At 42.1% G+C, this 25,513-nt stretch overlaps 2 protein-coding genes across 3 annotated transcripts; both read right to left on the bottom strand.

Annotated features, from left to right (window-relative positions):
* Positions 1–721: 721 nt before the first annotated feature.
* Positions 722–3,108, bottom strand: LOC116885849 (zinc finger protein 709-like). The gene is made up of 2 exons (XM_032887186.1): positions 3,012–3,108; positions 722–2,799 (listed from the first exon to the last, which is right to left on the bottom strand). Exons 1-2 carry the CDS (start codon positions 3,106–3,108, stop codon positions 2,129–2,131), a joined length of 768 nt encoding a protein of 255 aa, XP_032743077.1. The 3' UTR covers positions 722–2,128.
* Positions 3,109–3,118: 10 nt separating this feature from the next.
* LOC116885966 (zinc finger protein 431-like) lies at positions 3,119–23,604 on the bottom strand. 2 transcript variants are annotated; one of them, XR_004386053.1, is made up of 3 exons: positions 6,446–7,051; positions 5,945–6,298; positions 3,119–3,224 (listed from the first exon to the last, which is right to left on the bottom strand). XR_004386053.1 is itself a non-coding variant. In XM_032887301.1 (3 exons), the coding sequence occupies exons 1-3, from the start codon at positions 23,526–23,528 to the stop codon at positions 5,678–5,680; spliced, it is 195 nt and encodes a 64-aa protein (XP_032743192.1). In that variant the 5' UTR covers positions 23,529–23,604. The 2 variants fall into 2 exon arrangements, 1 of the variants encoding a protein (XP_032743192.1); XM_032887301.1 differs by lacking the exons at positions 3,119–3,224; positions 6,446–7,051 and adding exons at positions 5,678–5,742; positions 23,526–23,604 and having other exon boundaries at positions 5,945–6,071.
* Positions 23,605–25,513: the final 1,909 nt, after the last annotated feature.

Below are 25,513 nucleotides of genomic sequence, written 5' to 3'. Positions count from 1 at the left end.
GATGTCTAAAGTCTTTACAAGATTGCTCACATAGATACGGCATTTCTCCTGTATGAATTCTTTATTTCCTACCATCAAAGTGAAACACAGTCTTTAAAACATTTACAGGATTAAAGATATGGCCAAGCAGTTAAGACAAGTTGATTCCTGGGATCAAGGTCAGGTTATTGACAAATCCCTGTATTCCTGCTACAGGATCCAAGGAATACACACACACACACACACACACACACACACACACAGAGAGAGAGAGAGAGAGAGAGAGAGAGAGAGAGAGAGAGAGTGGGAGGAGATTTACACAATTAAAAAGAAAATTTCAAACAAATAATTTTTACTGATGAATGTTTTTCTTATGCAAGCATCCATTCCTTTAACTCAGGAGTTAAGGCATCTAAGAGATTATGTACAGTGTTTCTTCATCCTGAATAGAAACAGGAAGCACATAGGCGTGAAATCAGAGAAATCAAGGTAGCTCGGTTGGTATTATTTTGGGGGGGTGTGTGAAGATTTAAGAAATGCTGCCCTGCTGAAGGAGATATATCACTTGCGGTTGACTTAAGAGTTTAGATCTGCACACCATTCCTAGGTCTAACTCTAATTCATGCTGCATACTGAGGATGTGAGGTGTAAGCCCCCTCTTTTAGCGTCATGCGCAACACTTGTTGCATTGCCACTTTCATGGTGATCCCGTAATCCTCTGGAACCATAAGTCAAATTAAACTCTTTTATAAGTTGCCCTAGGCACGATGTTTTATTATAGCAACAAAAAAGGCAGTAGTTCACACCCGTAAACTTTTACATCTGGATGAGTAATTGAAGAGAATTGTGAAGTCTAAAAGGGCTATCACTTAAATTCATACAACTGCACATATGAATTTACAAGTACAAATAAAATCAAGAGGAACACCATAATGCTTGATTGTTTACACTGGTCAGATGTTCTCTTCAGAATAATCTTGTGCGACTGAAGTATGTTGGCTACAGTTCTTATAGGATCCTTATAGATCCCCTATAGTATGAATTCTTTCAGGTCCCTAAACACTACTGTGATGTGTAAAGCCTTTAACAGATTAATTGCACACTAAGGCTTTTAATATTGCATAAAGAGATCATGACACGTAAAGCTTTACCACAATGACTGCATTCACAGGTTTCTTTGCACTATGGCTTTTTCTCCTGAGCACAGCTACTCGCACAGGTTTACCACATTGCTTACCTCCTAGTGTCGTCTCAGGCAGGTGTTCTTCTACCGAGTCGCATATAACTGTGTTATGAAAAGGCTTAATCACATGGATTGCATTTGTAGGGTTTCTTGCCAGGACATGTTCTTTTAGATATTTGTAAATAACTGTTCTGAGAAAAGGCCTCCTAATATTGACTCCATTTATAGGGGTACTCACTTTTATGAATTCGAAGATGACTGTAATATGCAAATACCATGAACAAGTAAAAGAAACTGTCCTAAGTACAGCCATTTTGCTATAAGACTTCATTTAATCATAGAGCGAAACTAAATTCAAGTTCCCAGAACATAAGGGAGCTGGAGACTCCCTAATAATTGATAAGCTTCCATAATTCACTTTTGTTTCCCAAAACATGATTGTTCCTAACCACGTTTCCTATTCCACAAAACATATTGACTGTTCCAAACGACAACTTCTGTTATTCATCTTTTTTTCCCCAAAACACAATACCTGTTGTTAACCACAAAGAGAAAATGGATATGATCTTTAGACTGTAAAACCGACATCCTGCCTGCATCAGTGGACACAGATCAACCACATAGTGAATACCCCTAGCCCTGGTTTTGTGTCGTGTTGGATCTCTAAGTGGGCTCCATAACATAAAGTCTTCAGCACATTGCCTACACTCATAGAATTTCTCTCTGGTATACTTTTGTGATGATGAAGACTATAAAACCGTTTAACGCCTTCACCATATTAAATACATTCTTGAGATTTCTCTCCAGGATGAATTCATTTATGCCTCTGAAGTTTGCTGAGACTTACAAAGGCTTTCCCACATTGCTCATGTTAATAAGGTTTCTCTCCACTGTGTGTCCTTTCGTGCCTTTGGAGATGACTGTGGTAGCCAAAGGCTTTGCCACACTGGTTACATTCGTAAGGCTTCACGCCAGTATGGGTTCTTTCATGCACCTGGAGACTGCCGTCATACGGAAAGGCCTTACCACACTGATTACATTCATAGGGTTTCTCTCCAGTATGTGTTCTTTTATGTATTGAAGACTATTGGGCTGTGAAAAGGTTTTACCACATTGATTACATTTGAAGGGTTTCTCTCCAGTATGTGTTCTTTCATGTATTCGAAGACTACTGTGATATGCAAAGGCTTTATCACACTGATTGCATACATAGGGTTTCTCTCCAGAATGTATTCTTTTGTGTTTTTGGAAACTACTGGGACATGCGAAGGTTTTACCACACTGATCACATTCATGGGGTTTCTCTCCAGTGTGTACTCTTTTATGTATTCGAAGTTGACTGTGTAGTTTAAAGGTTTTACCGCACTGGTTACATTCAAAGGGTTTCTCTCCAGTATGTGTTCTTTCATGCACTCGGAGAGTATCCTGGATTGAAAAGGCTTTACCACATTGATTACATTCATAGGGTTTCTCTCCAGTGTGTGTTCTTTCATGTCTTTTAAGATGACTCTGACTCGCAAAGTCTTTACTACACTGATTACATTTGTAGGGCTTCTCTCTAGTATGTGATCTTTCATGCACTCGGAGACTGCTGAGACACGCAAAGGATTTACCACACTGATTACATTTGTAAGGTTTCTCTCAGTGTGTGTTCTTTTATGGATTCACACATAATTGCATCCAGGCCTTATCTTTATTCTTTGTAGATTTGCTTTCCAGTGAATACATTTGTAGAGTTCTTTCAGTGTGTGTCCTTTCAGAAGAATATTTTATCACATCAATAGGGTTTCTCCAGATTGCATCCATAGGGGTTTTTTATGTCTTTGAAGAGTGTTCCAAAAAAGTTTGCCACACTGATTGCATCCATTTGGTTTCTCTCCAGTTCCTTTCATGTATGTGAAGACTGCTGTGATAACCAAAGGCTTTATCACACTGATTGCATCCATAGGGTTTCTCTCCAGTGTGTGTCCTTTCATGTGCTCGGAGACTACTGCGATGTGCAAAGGCTTCACCACACTTCATATCTTCATAGGGTTTCTCTTCAGTATGACTTCTTTCAGGTCTGTAAAGATAATTGGTATATGTAAAATCTTTACCACATTCATTACACCAATTAAACTTTTGATCTGAATGAATTAATTTTAGAATCTGATCTAATTGTAAGGAGAATCAGATCTTAGCATTTTATCACTTTGTTTAAGGTGTCCCTTCATTATGGGTAGTTTTCCATCTTTGAAGATACCCATGATAGTAATGAAAGGGAAATTATACGGATTTAAGGTTTAAAAATACAAAATTAAAAGAGTAAGCTGCAAAATCCACAGACTCAGGGCTAAGCCCTGCAGCCAGGAATAGCAGGCCATAAAGATAAGAGAAAAGGAATGCAGGAACCAGCTCAGGCTATCAAGGACTGACCCATAAACCATCGGGCAGGAAGACATCCCCCCCAGCTTACTCAGGGTCATACTTTAGCTATGTCCTCCAGACCCTGATAAGCCCCTGACTTCTAGCACGTACTCTTCTTCTTTGTTGTAACCTCACTGCTATGTTTAAATGAGCCAATTGTGTGTAACCGCGCCAAAACCCCCTAGCTTTCCCTATATAAACCCCTGACTTTTGAGTTTCGGGGTCAACTCCTCTGTCTCCTGCGTGAGACACGTGTTGGCCCGGAGCTTCGTTATTATTAAACGGCCTCTTGCTTTTACATCAAGACCGGTCTCTCGTGTTTCCTGGGGCGCGCCATCCTGAGACTTGAGCGAGGTTCTTTCATTAAGAGCATTTACTGCATGATTTACATTTATAGACTCCTTTTCCTCCTTTCCCTTTTTCTTTGATGGTTTTCACATATTAGAAGAGAACAGTAAGAACGCAGAACTTTACCACGCTGATTGCATTCATAAATTTTCCTGTAGTGTGAGTCATAACTACATTTGTAACGTGAACCAGGACAAACAGAAGAATTTCCACATTCCCAGGACTCATAGGGATCTTCTGCAGTGTGCGTTTGGGGTTGTATTCCCAATAAACTTGGAAAACTAATAAATTATAGACTTAGATCACATTCAGAAAATTTACTCGGTGGGGACTACAGAAAGGACTAAGTCAGGCAAACTTCATGACAGGCCCCAAACCAACAGGTTGCCAGACAAGGCCTAAGTTTCTGTTCCCTAAACTGGAAAGTGTGGGCAAGTCAGTTACTAGAAAATCCAGATCTCCATGGGCAGACAATCACGAGCTGCCTCATCACTGGCTGCCTGTGGAAACTCCCTGGGGCCTTAGCCATTCCCAGAGACATGTAAACCCCTGAAAATACAGACAACCAGGATAAACTACAGGATATAGGACACCTAGGCTTCCCTGAAATTCCCCAAATTGGCTTTACATTAAGCCTGTGACGCTCACATCTCTGTCTTCCATCCTGATGAATGGTAGACGATGAATGCTGGATTTTTGCAGAATCAACACTGGCCTTTGCAGACTATTTGAGTAGGGGATATTGTTCTTCAGTCAATCACAGACCCTTACATGACTACATATCTTCTAAAAATTACTTTTGGAGAAAGAAGTGCATTGCTTCTTTCAATATCTCCATGTCTACATGGCCTGTATTCATTGTGACACATGATACATCTATTGAAAGAATAACAAATGAAAGGTTCCCACATTGCATTCACACAGTTTTGAGGACTTTTTGTTTCTCATAGACATGTAGTATAGGGATTAGGTTTTGTCCACAACAACGTTCCTGACTCCCATAAACTGCCCCTCTCACCAAACTTAGCAACATTACTACAGGGATAAGAGTAAGACTAGCTTTAATTAATATGGATGATTTGTTTATTAGAAGGTTTTGGTGATATACTTATTACCTATTCAATGTGTATAACTTTTACAATATCTGAGTATTACAAGACCAAACAAATTGGCTGTTTTGTAGCATAGATCTAATACAGCTATGATTCCAATAGTGACATCTGCTAAGGCATTGTTTCCTTGAATTCTTTCTTAGAGGAATGATGTGCAAACACAAATCAGATACCTGACATTGGGATACATGATGTCATGGTTTAAACATGCTTGGCCTAGGGAGTGGCATTATTTGGAGGTGTGGTCTTGTTGGAGTGGGTGTATCACTGTGGCATGGGCTTTAAGACCCTCATCCTAGTCGTCTGGAAGTCAGTCTTCCACTAGTAGCCTTCAGATGAAGATGTAGAACTCGGCTCCTCCTGCACCATGCCTGCCTGGATGCTGCCATGATCCTGCCTTGATGATACTGGACTGAACCTCTGAACCTGTATGCCAGCCCCAATTAAATGTTGTTTTTATAAGATTTGCCTTGGTCATGGTATCTGTTCATAGCAGTAAAACCCTGACTAATACACATGGTTTTGTGAGAATTTAATAATCACAAATATACTTCAAACAGTGCTTTTTAAAATGTTGCTTTTTAAAACTCTTCTATGACACAGTAAAAATTTCTTCAAAGGCACAATTGTATTAGCTTGTACATAAAAATTACCTTCCATGTCTTCTAGAACTTTGAAAATGTTCTTCAATATTATGGTCTTCCAAACTGTAACCTAAAATATAGTATCAGAAAAACGTATGCTCTATAATTGGAAATTAGGTAAAATTCAAGTTATTATCTTCATTAAACCTTAGAGCCAAGCCTGATTTATTTACGGCATTCTTTCTCATTCGCAATTGAAATGACAATAAAGGATCAATAACAAAAAGAGTTGCCCCTTATTTTTAAAAGTAAAGGAACATTTACTGTCATACCTATAGCAGTGAGGTTCCAGTAGGTCTCCAGCATCACATCTTTGTAAAGACCTTTCTGGGAAGGATCCAACAAAGCCCACTCTTCGGAAGTGAAGTCCACATGCACATCGTTAAAGGTCACTGCATCCTAAATATCTCAAACATGTGTACAACAAAAAGGCTGTTACTGGCAGCACTCTCAATGTATACTACATTGACAATACATTCTTATAATTCTGGTACTTCCAACGTCTATTCCATAATACGGATGTTATAATGGAATTACCAAGCAATTTTTGAAGAGAACTGAAGAGGATAGTGACCCTTGTCATTTCTCTGCCCTTTGAATAAGATATACTCTTGCAAGAGAAACACCTACTAACAGAGAGAGAGAGAGAGAGAGAGAGAGAGAGAGAGAGAGAGAGAGAGAGAGAAGCAAACAGATCAACAATGGGGAGTACATATCAGAGAAACGATTTGAATGATTACTGACAACAGAAAGGATGGGTAAGATGGGTGTACTTGCTCACGCCTTTAATCCCAGCAATCAGGAGCCAGAGACAAATCTATCTCATTGAGGTGGATGCCAGGCTAGTCCATGTAATGGGACACAGGGCATGCAGAGGTATATATTAAGACCTTGATTCCCCTGCAAGAATCAATTAAACAAACAAAATAGAAAGAACTCAGAGGTCTTTACTGAAGTTCCTGCAAAGATATAAAATTGAATACAGTTCTGTATTCATCTTCCTGAAACTTTAAGTGCCCCAGTTTAAACTGTAATATTAGTAAGAGCTTACTAATAGGAAATGCATGCTTACAGTTATGAATACATGGATAAAACATTAGAAATATAAATGTTAATCATAAATAAGCAACATAGGGCAGGAATGATGGCTTACCAGTAAAATAAGTGCTCTTGCTAGTCTTGCAAATAATTGGAATCAACTGTACTTACAAGGTGACTAATAACTACCTACTATTCCAACTTCAGGAATTCTGAGGTCATGTTCTGACTACTATGAGGAACAGGCACACATCACATGCATATTCATACACACAGGCAAGATACTAATATTCACCAGATGTCCCTCAACAGAGGAATGGACATAGAAAATGTAGTATATATGTAGTATATTTACACACTGGAGTACTACTTAGTTATTAAAAACAATGATTTCATGAAATTCGCAGGCAAATGGATGAAACTTGAAAATATTCTGAGTGAGGTAACCCAATCACAAAAGAACACACATGGTATTTACTCACCGATAAGTGGATATTAGCCAAAAAGAATCTTGGAATACCCACGATACAACTCACAGATCATATGAAACTTACAGGATGATGTCATTATGCAGCAAGGCAGGTCCAGGATAAGGATAGGCAGGTTAAAGTCTAGGAAGGAAGGAGGAGGAGGAGCAGGAGCAGGTGCAGGAGAGGAATCAAGATGGAGATGATGGAGGAAGATGATTCAGATCCAGGTGGTCTCCCTTGTCTAGGTCAATTTTCTCTTGTCTAGGTGGGCAGTTTCTATCTTTATTCATTGGCAGTGAATTTATTCTGTGGATGTATCGTAGATTGAGAATTCAACACATAAATCTGGTTGTTAGGTTACAGTTTGTTGAGTCTTGGTGTTACCAGGTAGCTGGGACCAGAGTTCCTGGCTGGTCAGGGCTGGCCAGGGTGACTAGCAATGGGAATGGAGAGACCACTGGGGCTAGAAGACAGCTAGGCTAACGTGGCGTGGCATCATACTGGAACCAGCTGCAGCTGAGATAAATTGATGTTAGTTCTGTATGGCCCCACAGTGCCCGAACTAATGCCAGGGGTCCAGTGTGGAGTGGTGATGCATGGGAACCGGACGTGCCCCTTTTTAATTTTTACCGCAACAGAAACTCAAGAAGAAAGACCATTCCAAACTGTGGAGGCTACAGCCCTACCCAGTAGGGGGAAGACAATAATCTCAGGAAGTAGAGAGAGGTACCTGAGGAGGAGTGAGGAGGGGGAGGGAAAAGGGGGCCAATTCAGATATGGGAGGAGATGGGGGAGACATAGAGAGGCTCAGGAATTTGAAAGTAGATGTGTTGTAGTGGGGGAGGAGGAACTGGGGGTAGCCACTAGCAAGTCCCAGATGCCAGGGACCCAAGAGGTTCCCAGGACCCAACAGGGAGGACATTAGCCAAAATACCCAACAAAGGGGAGCAAGAACCTGTAGAAACCACATCCAGTGGATAGGCACGGCCCCCAGTTGAGGGATGGAGCCACCCACTCACCTCAAAAATATGAATCCAGAATTCCTTCTGTTCAAAGGAAATGCAGAGACACTAAAGGAAAGGCCATCCAGAGACTGCCCCACCTAGGAATCCATCCCATCTGCTGATACCAAACCCAGTCACTACTGCTGATGCCAAGAAGTGCTTACTGACAGGAGCCTGGTATAACTGTCCCCTGAAAGGCTCTGACAGAGCCGGACCAATACAGATGCAGATATACACAGTCAACCATTGGACTGAGTGCAGGGACCCCCAACGGGTAAGTTAGGGCAAGGGCTATAGGAGCTAAAGGGGTTTGCAAACTCATAGAGCAATATCAACCAACCAGACCCCCCTCACCATGTACCCAGGGACTAAACCACCAACCAAAGAGGGAGTACCCATGGCTCCAGCTGAATATGTAGCAGAAGAATGCCTTATCTGGCATCAGTGGGAGGGGAGCCCCTTGGTCCTGTGGAGGCTTGAGGATCCAGGCTAGGGGAACGCTGGGTCACTGAGGCAGGAGTGGGTGTGCAGGTGAGGAAGCATCCTCAAAGAGGCAGGGAGGGGAGGGAGGAGGAGATGGGGGGTTGTGGACGGGAAAATGGGAAGGGGGATAACATTTGAAATGTAAATAAAATAACTAATAAAAAATTCAAAACAAACATGAAAGGTAAGAATAATGTCACACATCTGCAATCCTATGACTCAGAAGGCTCAGGTACTGTTAACATCATGAATGCATGCTGTCCTGACAAACAGAATATACTCTCCGTCAAACTTAAAAATTGAAGATGTGGAGGAAGGTCGTCACAATAGCATATGCTTGACTTGTACAAGAACCAACACTCCAGGCCCACCAGCCAATAATATATATATATATATAAAACAGTCAGGCGTGTTGGCCTCCAGAACTCTAGAGCCAGGAGTCGGGTGGATGTCTAAGTTCAAAGTCTGCATGGGCTTCTTTCTACTTTGAGAACAGGGAAGGTTACACAGAGAAACTTTATCTTCAAAAACAAAACTAACGAAATTGACAATATGAAAACATCTGGCTAGCAAATACCATATTGTTGAATAGTAAGTGCTTCAGATAGAACTTAGCTGATTTGAAGTAATAGTCTATATGGTGAGGGCAGGCCAGCCTGAATGTGGCTGAGAAGGTTCATCCACCACAGAGTAGACATAAAAAACAGGAAATGGGTTGACTTTATAGACACTCAAATCTCACCCCCAGTAAGGAATCTAGAGTGGCTCCTACTACAAAAGCTTCCTTAAACTCCCCCCGAAAATTACAAAAGAGAGAGACAAGTGCTCAAAGACATCATACTATCTGAGAGCTTCTTGATTCAATTTATTGCATTTGAAGTCTGGTCACTATTGGCTCGTGGTCATCCTGTGATGAAGATGAATTTATTCTAACTTCAGTGATCCTCATTCTCTGCAACAACTCCTACACTGTTCAAATGTCCAAAGTTCCTTCTGACACTCAAAGCAATCTCTTAATCACCACACCTTATAGAATCAAAGGTACAGAATACCCCTTCTCATTACAATGAAAAAGGAATGTGGATACCGTGAAGGAAGATTGAACCATGGCAACAAACCCAGCAGGGCAACACCAGATCCTGTAGCTCTGTCTCAGACACTTGGGGCTTCAGTTTCAAGTTGATCAGCTGTCCCTATCCCTGCGACTTCTCATACATCTCAGTTTGCTCATTTCTATCTCCTATATGCTGCTCTCCATGCAGATGCCTTGAAGCCTGGGATCTCAACAGCCTGTGGTCTCAAAAGGTAACCAAGGATTCATCCTGACAGCTTCATCCAAGGAATGCTTAGAATCTCTTCACTGGAGCTCCGACGCTGTTAGACAGGGATGGAAGTGAGTGTGCTGAACCCAAACCACAGAGGAAGAATTCCTCACCTTTGAGCTCCCAGAGCCAGCACAAGATGGGTGTTCCTGTCAATGTGACGTCTAAATTGAGACACACCCCGCGCCACACTGGACGCACAGTTGCAGCAGATTTTATATGAAGTTCTTTCCTGGGACTAGGATTAACTCTGCCTACTTCTTCCACTTATTAAATGCTTAGCAGCATTACCATAAGGGCACATACTTGGGCCTTCTCTTTAATGGTGATAATCTCCTTGAACACCCATGCTTCTGTTTCAGCATTAACTGCCACCTGAAACTACCTAGTGCTGCTTTTAATTACAAAACACAAACTACATTATTTCTGTCCCACATGTTTTTTTTCACCACAGTCCTGAGTCATTAGCAATAATCATCTAACAGATTCAATATTTTGTCTATGAAATCAGTCTGTTATTTTCTTTAAGTCTGCCTTACTCATTTTCTCAGGGTATGGGCAGAATAAGAAAGATCTGGGGCCAGAGTATCACACAAATGACCTCATGGTAAATTTCTCATGGAGTCAATTTTTTCACTGAAATCCCATGACCTTGACTTTTGCCTACATTACTCTTAAATCTCTGATCTTCCAGGTCCTACATGAACAGCTGATTAAGCTCTGTGTACAGCCTTTCATGTCATTGGTCACCTTAATTTCTAACATCTTTGACACTCTTCCAAAAGAGAACACTTCAAGTTTCTCTCCGGCAGCAAAATCCCTTTTTACATATTATTTTGTGGTTGTTGTTCTAACTTTTTACTGTGCTGCTATGACTGAATCCTCTAAGCAAAAGCATCACAGCTGATAAACTTTTTTTTTGTTTTTGGATGGTTCTGTCAAATCACAGTCCATCACTTTTGAGCCTAGAATTAAAACTCATGCTAGAAAAATGGGCAAAAACTGCTTCCTGGCTTGCTCTCTGGTGTGCTCACTGTCTCACGCTCAGGCAACTTTCCCATCCAACCCAGGCACACCTGCTTACAGACATTGCCACCTTCAGTAGAAGATTCTTTCTGCATCAATCATCAGCCAACATAATCTCTCAGACACAGCAACAAGACATTCTGATGGGGCACACCTTCAACTGAGGGGGGCTCCCTCACATGACCGTAGGCTCTGAAATGTTGAGAAACTAAAGCTAATTAGGCCACAGAGACAAAAATATATGAGAAAGTTTTAACCATCTAATAATCCTGCCAGAAGACCAGGTAGGCAGGCTGTCCAGAGATCGACCAGACTATCTGTTACTCCAGACCAAATTTTCACAGTTGCTGCAAGCACTGGAATAGAACACCAGAGGCAGCTTCCCCTCTCCTGTGTCTAAACCTTGAGTAGATTGCTAAGATTATCTCTCCATGGCCTCCTATTCCCCAGCCTCCAACACTAATAAGCATTCCCCTTGGAACACATCCACCAATTAGGTCAGTAAAAGAGGTAATACTCAGCAAACCGACTTTCAGAAAATTCAGAGAGCAAACAGAAAGAAACCCAGGGGGAAAATACTCCCACCCAAACAAGACAAACACAGAAATTAGCACCAAGACCTATAATCACCCCAATCTCAGATGTCTAGACACCAGAATAGGAACATAATCAATAAAAGCCAGGGAAATATTTCACCAACAGAGACATATTATCATACCACGGCAAGTCCTGAATGTGCCCACATGGCTGAAAGCACAAGAAAAAAACCTTAAAACCAACTATATGAAAATGATAAGATCCCTAAAGAGGAAATACATAAATTCATTAAAGAAATAAAGGAAAACACAAACAATAACACTTGAAGGAAACACATAAAATAGTCCAAGATCAAAAAACGGGAATAGAAGCAATAAAGAAAGCACACACCGAGGAAATCCTGGAAATGAAAATTTTAGGACTGCAGAGGCAAAATTCACCCAGAGAATAGAGATGGTAGAATCTTAGACATTACAGATAGAATAGAAGGAATGAATACATCAAAGAAAATGTCAAGCATAAACATTCCATGGTCAGAACATCCAGGAGTTGTGGCACATTATGAGAAGACAAAAACTATGAATAATAGGAATACAGGAAGAAAAAGAACACCAGCTCAAAGAACCAGAAAATACTTTGAACATATAAAGGCATACCTACTAGGATTACACCCGTCTTCTCAATGCAGACTCTAAACACCAGAAGAGCTTGGATACATGTGCTGCAGACTAAGAAACTACAGAAGCCAGCCCTGATTATTATACCCAGAAATTTTTCAGTCACCAAAGATGGTGAAAATAAGACACTGTGAATAAAGTCAAATTTGACAATATCTACCTGCAAATATACCCCCTATACAAGGTGCTAGAAGAAAAATATGCAACCCAAGGAAGTTAGCTCTACAAATGAAAACACACGACATAAATAATCTCACATTATCAGCAAAACGGAAAGGAATCGCATACATTCCACGACGACCACCACCAGTGAAATACTTGGAATAATAGATCACTGCTCACTGATATCCCTTAATTTCAATGACTTTAATCCACCAATAAAAAGTCACAGCTAATAGAATGGAGCTAAAACAGGATCCACCCTCCTATTATATAATAGAAACATCAAGGATAGACAATGCCTCAAGGTAAAGGGTAGGAAAAAAGATATTCTAAGGAAATGGAAGTAAGAATCAAGCTGGTATAGCCATTTTAATATACAAAATAGACTTCAAACAAAAACAAAAAAGGACAGTATATACTCTTCAAACTAAAAAAGTTCTAAGAACCTAACATTTCAATTCTTAATATCTATGTCCCAAACATAACAGCACCCCCCGCCCCATTGTAAAAGAAACACTTCTGCAGCTTAAATAGCATGCACTAGCAATGGGAGATTCAATATCCCATTCTCAACAACAGACAGGTCTTCCAGTAAAAAACTAAATACAGAGACCAGGCATGGTGGCACAGGCCTTCAATCCCTACACCAGGGAGGAAGAGGCAGGTGGAACTCCGACTTTGTGACCAATCAGGTCTACACAATGAGTTTCAGGAAAGACTAGGCTACACAAAACAGCCCTGATTCAAAAAACCGAAAGCAAACACCACACCACCACCACCACCACCACCATGAACACCACCACCACCACCACCAACAACAACAAAAAGCTAAAGAAATACTTCAGCTAAATGATGTTAAAAACCAAATGAACCCAACTGATATTTACAGAACATTCCACCCAAGAACAAAAGAATATATCTTCTTCTCATCCTGTGGAATTTTCTCCAAAATCAATGACATGCTTGAACACACTGCAAGTCTCAACAGATACTAGAAAATGGAAATAATCAACTGCATCCTAACAGACTACCATGGATTAAAGCTGCATATCATCTACAGAAACAGAAAGCCTACTAACCAATAGAAACTGAACAACTGGCAAGAAGGTATTCTACATACTACAGAAAGAAAAACCTGGACAGAAACCCAGCTAACCCCATTCCCTAAAATCTGTCCTTCCTGTAAGATGTGCAGTGGCATGGAGGCACCAAACCTGTTTGAGTGGCCAACCAATGTTTGGTTTAACTTGTGGCCCACACATGAGAGGAAATCCACGCCTTACACTACCTGGATGGCCAGCAATCTCAGAGACTTAAATAGCGAGCATAGCGAGTGCATGGGTGTCTTAGTTAGGGATTTACTGCTGTGAACAGACACCATGACCAATGCAAGGCTTATAAAGAACAACATTTAATTGAGGATGGCTTACAGGTTCAGAGGTTCAGTCCATTATCATCAAGATGGGAACATGGCAGCATCCAGGCAGGCATGGTACAAGAAGGGCTGAGAGTTCTACTTCTTCATCTGAAGGCTGCTAGCAGAATATAGGCTTCCAGGCAGCTAGGATGAGGGTCTTAAAGCCGCACTCATAGTGACACACCCACTCCAACAGGGCCACACTTTCTAATAGTGCCACTCCTTGGGCCAAGCATATGTAAATCATGATATTCCACTCATGACCCCCAAAGGCTCGTTCAAACATGAGTCTATGGGTGCCACACCTAAACATATCATAATGAAAAATACATTTAGTCCAACTTCAAAAGTCCCCGTAGTCTATAGCAGTCTCAACAATGTTAAAAGTCCAAAGATCAAGGTTTCTTATGAGATTCATCCAATCATTTAACTGTAATCCCCAAAGCAAGACAGGAAACCAGCTGGGCAAACTCTAAATCTGAACCTCTATGTCTGATATCAAAGTGGTCTTCAGATCTCCAACTCCTTCTTCTCATCTTTGATGGCTGCAATAAACTTTTTTCGCCCAGGCTGGTTCGACTTCCTCTTAGCAGCTTTTCTCATCAGATAGACCTGGGTTCTGGCATCTTGAACATCTTGGGGTCTCCAAGGCAACCTCAGGGTTACAATTTCTCGTTTCAAGGTCTGGGGCCCCCACATGATCTTCTGGGCTCCTCTAAACTCTGCCCTCCGTAGCACTCTAAGCTCAGCTTGACCCACCCCACTGCCACTGCTGTTCTTGGTGATCATCCCACAGTACTGGCATCTCCAATATGCTGGGGGTCTTCTGCTGCAACTAGGCTTCACCAATAGCCTCTCATAGGCTCTCTTCATGGTGTCAAGTCTCAAATCCTTTGCATGACCCCTTCAGTCCTGGGCCATCAGCTGCAACTGAGATTGCACTTTCACCAATGGCCTTCCATGGCTTCTCACAGTGCCAAGCCCCAGCTGTTCTTTATGACCTCTTCATGCCTTCAAAACCAGTACTCCCCAGGTGACTCACATTACCAAGTACAGCTGAAGCACAAGGTAAATCCTTGCTATCTCTGGAACACAGCTTCTTTGTGCTCTCACAAAATAATCCCCAGAAGATTTCAGTTCGGTGATTCTGGTCTCTTCTTAATCATCACTAGCTTCTTAGCTCTAGTTAACTAGCACCAACTGTCCCAGTAGTCCCTTCTTGACTCTATAGCCAGAGCTACATGGCAGAAGCTGCCAAGTTCTGCTGCTTGCTGGGGCTAGAACATGCCCCCTTGTTCTATTACATCATCACCAGCTTTCTGTGTTCCAACTCCTCCACTGCCTAAGTTTGGCTGTCCTGGAACTTGCTCCATAGACTGACTTTGAACTCAGAGATCTGCATGCCTGGGATTAAAGGTGTGATGATCTACCAAACCTGGATTTAAGTTTTCCTTCACCTAGAACTTGCTCTAGACTGGCCTTGAACTCAGAGATCTGTTTGTCTCTGCCTCCTGGGGTTGATTAATGGCTTATACTACCATGCCTGGACCTAAATTTAGCTGGGTGGGATCTTGCCCCAAAAATCACTATTCCATTAATTGTTTCCATCAATTTAATGTCCTTGAACACAAGGATGCAGCTCCATTTTACATCCTGGTATCCTTTTTATGCTTGAGCCATACATTTTATATTTCCCCTTTCTCAGCTTGCTATGCTTTTTTAAAATGCTCTTCATGAGACTGAACCAGAGAACAAAGTCTACGATGGGTGTCTCTGAGACTTCCTTTGTCAGTGCAATTAATCTAAATTTCTTCACCTTAGCCTCAGGCTGACTCTTCAGACAAGGGCAAGAAGTAGTCACAGTCTTCACCAAAACACCATAAAAACAGTCTCTAGACCACATATTGAAATTCTCCACTGAAACTTCTTGGGTCAGGCCTGCACAATTCAAACCATTCTCAGTCTTCCATATTCCTACTAGGACAGCCCATTAAGCCCCATTTAAAGCATTCCACTGCTTTCCAAATACAAAGTCCAAAAATCCACATTCTTCCAAACAAAAGCATAGTCAGGCCTATCACAGCAACACCCAGTCCTTGGTACCAACTTCTATCTTAGTTAGGGTTTTCTGTTGTGAACAGACACCATCACTAATGCAAGTCTCATAAAGAACATTTAATCGAGGCTGGCTTACAGGTTCAGAGAGTCATTCCATCATCATTAAGGTGGGAGCATGGCAGCATCCAGGCAGGGGTGGTACAGGAGGAGCTGAGAGTTCTATTGGTTGGCCTTCTACATTAGGTCCAATGCTTTGTCTTTTATTTTGTATATTGTTTGCTCTTGTTCACCTGTCCTCTCTCAGAGGCCTGAAAAAGAGGGGAAGTGGATCTGGGGGAGATGGGAGGTAGGCTGGATTTAGGAGGAGTGGAGGGAAGGAAAATTGGTCAAAATAGACTGTAATGAGAGAAGAACCTATTTGAATAAAAAACGTTAATTCAATTTTCCCTGAATGAAAGTGCAAAGACTGGAAGCAATAATGAACGAAGAGAAGCAGAGTCATGAAGACAGGAAAAGGAAGATTCTGATAGATACAGGTCTCTCTCTGTTTATGTAGAGGATGACCATCGCACAGGAGTTCATGACAAGTTCATTCCTGGGCCTGTCTAGATTTCTGAGGTCAGAAGCTTCACTTTCAGCAATGTGAAATATACACTACGTAGGAAACAGACCCAGGTCACTCTCTTGTGTTAGCTTTTAGTAGTAGTTTGGATGGCGGAATTACAGAGGCTCCTACTGCTTCAATTCTAAAACAGTATTCTTGTTCCTCTTTAAGGAAAACTTGAAAGACTATTCAAATAATAGAAATACATATATATGTATATATTCTTATACAGTATTGCTAGAGAAATTATATATACATTAACATATAAGTATGTTAAAACATATATATATATACATTAACCACCACATATATAATGCATTAGACATATAAACTGATATATAAAAATGTTAAATGTTTAAACAAGTTCTCCAAAGCAAAAGGGTGGGTAATTTGATTAGAACAAAAGAGAGAGATCTGTCACTTGCCTAAGACTATTGAATCTTTGTTAAAGTAAAATTTTTTTGTCATTATTTAAATTCAAACATAATAAGTCAGTCTATTTCTTAACCCCATTTTTCCTTTTTCAAGCAGTCTGACTCTTTGGCAGAAAGCTCTCATACCATCCAAATAAAGTGGCTTCTCCACATTTACAGGATACAATAACAGCACATTTTCTTCTCATCTCTCTTGCTATAAAAGCTTGAAATTTAGTTTTCCTTTTCCATAATAAACTAAAACAATAATCAGAAAAAAGCCTTTGAAGGTAATTGCTTTGGCTTGATTCTCTATTCTTTCCGCCCTTCATTTTATATGGCTATCTTAAGTATAGGCCGAAGAAGTTCTCACATCCATCTGACAAATGAGAGTTTATTAAAGATAAAATTCAGATGGGAGAAAGAGGATTTATCGATCCTGCAAGAGCTATAACTCCACGTGCTGCTTTGTAACCCACTCAGCACTGACTGTGAGAGTTCTTTAGAATCCTTTGGCCTTCGCTCTTTGTCTTCATTCACTTAGCACAGTGCCCTCCTCAGGCACCCAGCTTGTCCTGAGAAAATGAGCATTTACGTTATTTTATAACTCAAGCCACCATGAACATAACTCAAGGAGAATAAGAATTCTGATACTTCTTAAAATTAATTTCAAATGCATGGAAAACACACTGACAATATTAGTGGGATCCAGGGCAATATTGTTATTTTTATGAGAACTCTGTATAGTGTAGGTACACAAAAACATAGAATGAGGATGTGTTTGTGGTAATGGGGTACTGTGAGTGTAGGTAATATGTCCACCTGCATCATAATACATACAGTGAATGCTTGTAATTTTACATCAACTGTAACAATGCAACATGGTTTTAACTAACTTTAGTTAATATCTGTGGACAATCCCAACCTACTGCTCTCAGAGTTTATTTAGTGTACTAACACACAATCCCAAGTCACACTCACATTCAGTGTTTAACGAATGGTTCTGGATCATGTTTTATTTTCACTTTTATTCTTCCTATTTAAATTGTACTTGGTGCAAGAACTTTTACGTGACCAGGATAATGTATTCACTGAAGTCCTATTTCTATGCCTTTGTACATCATTTCACATCAGTTTCAGTTTCACAACCTTATTGTATTTAACTAAATGAATAATTATTTAGAATAACATCTTTTATTCTTTTACACTATATAAACAACACCATTAAAATGATGTATTAAAAAAAATGTTGGCTATGTTCAATTTACACCAGAAATCCAATACAACCGAAAGGAAATTCCTAACAATTTACAGCGGGGAAAAAAAAAAGCCCCTCAGAATTCTCATTAGGATTATAAAGAAATATTACACATAATGGGGTAATGTGAACTCTGTACTTACCACAAAGCTACAACAATGAACAATGAATACAATATTTGTGAAAGAATAAGGGGACCGGATGAAAAGGCCAAAACCATAATTGTAAAATATATTCAACCTTTCCATAAAAGACCTAAGGAAAGGTCCACCAGGAAAAATGTGAACTTGACAAATGTTTCCTGATTGTACATTACACAAGGTAAATAAGCACAGACGTTACAACTACAAAAACAAACAAACAAAAAAACAAAACAAAACAACCCAAAGAAAAAACCAAAAAAACTCAAAATTACCCAAAAACCGTTATATTTCTGACCCTCCAGCTTCTGTTGATTTCTTTTTTACAAACAGAGAGGCCCCATGCTCTAGAGGTCTCTCTTTAGAATGGAGGTGACCAGAAAGGTGAGCTGTGCCTCAGCAGGCCCTCGTGTCCCTTGGGGTTTCAAGCACACATAGCCTCACTAAAGACAACACACAAAGCAGTGTTGGAGAATAACTTAATGTCTGCTTCCTACCACATGGACCACGACACACGATGAGGAGTCTGCCTTACCCACATCACACAACACCGTGCACACGGACAAACCCCTGCATCTCAGAAGCTCCCTCTGTAGCCCGGAATTGAATTTCCCTGCGTCACACCACTGTGGCTGGGGGGGTGGGAATGCAAAAAGACTCTAATCACGTATTGCTGAAGGATGAACCCATCAGCTCTTTCCTACCAGTATCTAAACGATTTATAAAATATCCCACAAAATTGAATGTGGAACGCAATGTTCAGAACTTCTAGAAACCAGACTTCAGTTTCCCAGTCTGTCTTCCTACTACACACTGAAAGCAACGCCAGTGTGCGCACACTAGATAGAGATATTATAAGCACCACATTTACCACTGCCCGTGTTGCAGAGTATGCCCTGCCTGAGGGAATCCTACACAGAGAGGGTCTGAGTCTAAGGGCCTCTCTCTGCCCAGTCACCACCTGAACCCACATAACCACGTCTGACCCACATTCTGTCTCAGTCCCAGTGGATCAGATATGGATAGATCAGCAGATCTGATCCTTCTGGCCTGGGGAGCTATGAGGAGGACTACACTCACCACGGCATGGTCTGTGGTCCTCCTCATAGCTCCCTGTAGTTGCAAAAGAGAAGAATACTGGAAAGAACCTGCAAGGTACCTCCCACGGCTGGTCCTGATTGCTGGGTCTACCCAGAGTCCCTCATTATCTTGGACATCAGAGCTGGGCCTCAGGACAATAGCATCTCCTCTACTTGGTGACGGAAAGACCCAGACAACTGAGGCCTTCACAGCTCTGCCCTGCTATCCTAGGGGCAGAGAGAAACCTAGTCTGGGAAGTTGGCACTTCAGTGCAATTTCTAGAGCACTTTCTGTTTTTCTTCCAAGACACGGGGTCCATTACACACTAACATCTCCCTCATAGCTGGGAAATCCCGCAACCAAACTTCAGTCAAAATCAAACATTAACAACAATTAAAGCAAAAGTGGCCATGAAGTTTAAAGCAAGGAGCAGTAACATGGGAAGCGAGTGACAAAAGAAATAAAAAGGAAAGGTCATGGCTGCTGCTAGAGACAGTAGAACATGGAGTTGATTACAGATAAAAGGAGAGCAATGACAGAGGCAAGGACATCGGGGAGAGTCCAGAGTAGGCAGGACCCTGAGCCATTTGAGGAAAGGGGAGAGCAGAGGGAGAACCAGACCTACAAACCAGGAGGTTAAATGACAGATAAAAAAGACCAAGTAACCAAAACAAGGGAGAAGGACCTGCAGCCAAGTCTGCATTGATCTGTTACATAGGCACCTCAACCATTTGTCTCAGGGTTTGAGACTTAACAGTAGGGGGAATGGAGAAGTCCAGGGGAGAAGGTTGAAATTATTTAATTATAATCTCAAAAACTATTTTCAAAAGTGGAAACAGGCTTTATGCTCCAATATTCTTCAGGGACTAGACATACTTATTAGAGCACACCAAGTATTATTTCCAGCTTTTCTTTCAGGGTGTGTTTTCAGAGAGGAAAAGCACCATTCCTGTTAGGCACAGCGACACCTGCTTTTCCAGATTGTCTATGTTGGTTGATTGGGCTTCTGGAAATAAGTTTAGCTTCTCATTCAGATTCTTGGACTGCCTTGGTCTGGGAACACTCCAAAATGGCCAGTTTGGAATTTTACTGATTACCCGACATTGCTAATGCCAACTACTGCTAAAACAGTAGTTTTAACATTTCTCATTTTCTTTCTCTCCATCCCTTTCTGTGCTGTGACTACAACAGCTATGGAGTTCATCAGTGAACCCAACTCATACACAGGTCACTCTTTGTTTTTTAATTCCCCTGAAAAAGTCAGAGAGAGTTTAGAGGCCACACATTCACTGGTCTATTTTCTTTCTAACTCATTTACAGTCAGGGTCTAGCCTGAGAGGAGTTTTGGGACACTCTTCTAGGCACTGGGCATCAGAGGCAGGATTAGGGGTTCAAAGCAAATCTTAACTATATAGCATGACCAAAGAATGAGCAAGAGGAGATGTTACTCTAAACAGAAATATGAAAGCACTTGAGAAAAAGGAATAAAATTCTTAATGACTGGAAAACAGAAACAAATAAGAAATTAGAGCAAAGATGCAGAAATAAAATGAATTTTAAATAGTAATACTGTCCCTATCAGTGGTCCTGCCAGTACACATCCCCACATACAATTTCAGATTAGAAAAACACTACATACCCCACACAGCTCTGCCTGCCTCCCTTGAGTCCTGCTTGAAACTGAGAAACATAGGTGAGACCCCTGTGACCCAGTCCTCCTGCATGCGGGGACCACAGCAAACCCAGCAGCAACGGTTCTGCCCTGACTTATCAGAGACCCCTCTTCCTTCCAATCCATACCTGCACCTGCAAGTGAGGCTCTGCACCACATACTCCAACCCACAGCTCTGCTGCCCTTTGGGGAGGCTTGCAGTTATCCAGGACAACGAGTCCCAGAGGCTTACTTACCCAGGGACTACCAGGCACCAACACCAGAGTCAGCCAGATGGCAAAAAGCAAATGCAAGAACATAGCCAACAGAAGCAGTGCAAAATGACAACATCAGATACCAGTTCTACCACTATGGCAAGCCCTGGATCCTAACACACCTGAGGAGCAACACTGGGACCAAAAATCTCACCTCATGAAGATGATAAAGGCCTTTAAAGAGGATATAAATAAATCACTTAAAGAAATACAGGAAAATATAATCAAATAGGTAGAAGCTCTTAAAGAGGAAATAAGTAAATAAATCCCTTTAAAAATATAGGAAAATACAATTAAACAGGTGAAGGATGAGGATAAAATGGCTCAAGACCTAAAATGGAAATGGAAGCACGAAAGGAAACATAAATGGAGGCAACCCTGCAGATAGATAACCTAGGAAAGAGAACAGGAATTACAGATGCAAACATCACCCACAGAATACAAGAGATAGAAGAGAGAATCTCAGGCATACAACATACCATAGAAGACACTGATACATCAGTCAAAGAAAACGCTAAATGTAAAAAATTTCTAACTCAAAATAACCAGGATACTTGGGACACTATGAAAAAAACCAAACCTAAGAGTAATAGGGATAGAAGTGGATGAAGATTCTCAGCTCAAAGTGCCAGAAAACATCTTCAACAAAGTCCTAGAAAACTTCTCTAGCCCAAAGAAAGAGATGGCTATACACATACAAGTGTCCAGACAGGCATGGTGCGGGAGGAGCTGAGAGTTCTACTTCTTCATCTGACAGCTGCTAGCAGAACACTGACTTCCAGATAGCTAGGATGGGGGTCTTAAACCCCACACCCAATGACACACCTACTTCAACAGGACCACATCTTCTGATAGTGCCACTCCCTGGGCAGATCATATACAAACCGTTACAGAGAAGGAGCTCTATTTTATTCTCAATAAATCAGGGCCTTAGGGGAAGCTCCCTCCCCAAGCTGTTGCTAGCTCTGACAAGCATGTTCCTGGGCCTGAGAAAAAGCTGTCATTCTCCATACACGAGGGCCTCCTGGAAAGACTTGCTTGACCAGGCCAGTCCTTAACAGAACCGTGTTGTGTTTTCAAAGAGTTATCACCCAGTGTAGTCTTGCCCATGTGGCAGAACAGGAGAAAATGTACCTATAGGGCACATCAGGTCTTAATGTTGGTTATGACCATGTAATGCCCCCTGGGCAGCTTGTTAGAGGCCTGTTCTTGGATGTGACAACGAACCTCATGAGTGATTGTAAATCAGGGGGTCTCCTTTGTTATCGTTTGGAGCCAAATTTCTGGACAATCATGGTCAACAAACATGTGTATCCTAGCCTCTTAATCTCTACTAGGCCTGGTTAGCGTGCTTCTTGTCTGTAGGGTGTCTTAGCTTAAATGTTATTTGATGTCACTTACTATTTGTATGCATTGGTAAATCTTTTACATCATCTAGTCTCCTCTCCTACGTCGCAGCTAAGTATTGGAGTGCTGCTACCCAACACTTGATATACCTTGTACAACCTCCACAACGTTAACTCCAAATGGATCTGACACCTAAATGTTAAATGCTAAGGGCAGAACTTGTAGAAGACACAAGAGAAAGGGGGGCTCTCTAAGCATGGTTTCCTGCCAAGGATATTTCTACACACAAGACTCCAGCCTCCGAAGTGAAGTAATTCCAAAGCCACCGCCAGGTCCAAGGACACCGAAAGACTTCAGAGGGGGCTGCAAATAGGCTGCTGCTTCTCACCCAGTCCCAGGAAGGACCCACCACTCCGGCTCCCAGCGCTCTTCTGCCTGCTCCTCCCCCTTGTGGGCAATGACCTTTCGCTCACGACCTCAGGACTTTTGGAGCTTGCCTGATCTCCCCTCACAGCACCCATAAGCAGCGCACTGAGCACTGCGTAGCAAATCATTCAAACCTGCTCAGCTACAGAACGAATCCTGCAGCAGGGCACCCGGGGGAAAACAAAATCCCCCTCCTCTTCTGACTGGCAGGTCCGCTTGCAGGCTCTGATTACCCAACAAGTCTTGAACAGCTTGAGCACCTCTCTTTGGGTTAGAGTGTGCTGAGGGAACAGGGCGTAGTGTTCCAGGTCTAGGCTTTCAGACCAGGGTCAGACCATTTCCAGATATGCAGAGGTGTGCATTTCGGTAGCACTTGTGCCTATCTTCCCGCACAGCCTCTGGGGAGGACCCACCACTCTCGCTCCCGCTGCTCTGTCCCTTCGTGGGCAGTGACCCTGCTCTCACCATGCCGTGACTGCAGACCTCGCCTGAGCTCCCTCGCCGCACCAAACTGCAGCGCACAGAGCACGTCACACGGAACCACTCAAGCCTGCTGCAGAGCTGGACTTGCGGTCCGGCACCTGGAAGAGCCCTCCTTCTCCTCTGACTGACAGGTCGGTCTGGAGACTCTGATTGGCCAGTGAGTCTTGAGCCGCTAGAGCGCCTCCCTAGGGTTAGAGTGTGCTGAACACAGTGGTTCCTGGGCCGGGCTTCCAGTCCAGGGCCGGACCCTTTCCGGACGCATAGAGATTCGCATTTCAGTAGCACTTTTTCTTGTTCTCCAATAGCTACCACAGCCAGTTCCTGGGAGGCCCCCACCACTCCAGCTCCTTGCTGCGCAGCTGCCTGCTCCTCCCCTCTGCGGGCCTTGATCATGCTCTCACCTCTCCTGTGATGTCAGAGCTTGCCTGGGCTCCCATCACAGCACTTCCTTCCCTTTTCCTCCTGGAATCAAGGTGGTTAGCTTGCAGGGGAATTATCAATATGTCCCACAAGTGGAAGGGTGCTCAGAATATTAAGCGTTAAAGAGAGATTTTAGGGAACAAGATTTTTGTCTTGTGGCTTCCTGCTAAGTTCAACTACTTTCACCTGGGAGGTATAAGACAAGACTTGAAGGAAAGCAGGAAACAGATGACAAACATTGTGGAGCACTATTTTTACCCAGCACGTCTTCCTCAGTGGGAAGGTGGAAAACAACAGAAACCACAGCTGTCTTAGTCTAGGATCTCCATATGGACAGAATTGATAGATTGAGTCTCTGTACATAGAAAGTGTCTGTGTACCCATGGAAAGTTGAAGAATACTCTAGTGGTTCAGTCCATGTGGCTGAATGTCTCAGTGATCTTCAGCATATAACATAATCCTCAAGCAGCAGGCTCTGAAAGACCCCCAGAGTGGGGAGACCCTCACTCAAGTCTCGGGATGACGCAACCCCCCAAGAACTCACACAAGACCGTCCTTGCTGTAATTACATGAGGTTTATCGATAGTAACAGTGCACTGGGGTCGAGACTCAGATCCCACGCAGGGGCAGTGGAGTTCGACCACGACCTGAATTTTCACAGAGCTTATAAAGGAAAAAACCACAAACCAGGGGGAGCAAGAGGGGAGGGAGGAGGGAATTCTAAAACCATAAACTGCCCATATAGTTAGGTCATATACTAGTCATGTGTAACACTAGGCAACACACCCAGGGCTTTGTGACATTGTGATTAAGGGTTGTGACATTTTACAGGGCCGTTGGAACATTGTGGCCGGAGGCTATGGGTCATTGTGGCTGTTCCAGGAAACTTTTCATGCAAGAATGTTCCGGGAACCATTGTACAGCAGGGGAGGGTGAAAAGTTCAAGCTCTTACAGACCCCACTTCTTCTTTTGGGGTAGTTAGGCGGCTTATTATTAATTTTTTAATTCTTCATTCCCCACTTTTTCTTTTTATCGCTCTAATCCTAGAGCCACTGTTCATCCCATTGTAGCTCTTGGTACTGTTGTCGCAGGACCAGTACCTGAACAGCACTCACTCTTTCTTTTATAAAAGCCACCAGCCTATTGAGTATACATGGCCCGAAAGTAAGTAGAAGCATGAGAATTATAATGGGCCCAACTAAAGTAGAGAGGAGAGTGGTTAACCATGGGGACTTATTAAACCAACTTTTAAACCATCCCTGATGCGCTTCTCTGTCTGCCTTTTGTCTAACCTTTTTCTAAGTTTATTCATGGAGTCTTTAATTACTCCTGAATGGCAGTTCTGAATTCTCTATAAGCCTTGTATTGTAACAGCAGATGTCCTTGTGCTGCCCTTGCAGCACCTAGATAGCCTTAGCCCTAAGTAATTCTTCTTCTTTTTTTTTTTTGTGTCTTACTAAGTCGTTAGCATCAGGATTCCAATCTGGACACTATCTAAACCTGCATACCAAGGTCATGACTAGCTTTTAGAACTTCTAAACTTATATAG

This window comes from Rattus rattus, chromosome 16 (assembly GCF_011064425.1).
Source record: "Rattus rattus isolate New Zealand chromosome 16, Rrattus_CSIRO_v1, whole genome shotgun sequence".
Classification (NCBI taxonomy): domain Eukaryota; kingdom Metazoa; phylum Chordata; class Mammalia; order Rodentia; family Muridae; genus Rattus; species Rattus rattus.
Note: the sequence above shows the minus strand (reverse complement) of the source record. Positions and strands in the feature narration are given on the sequence as shown.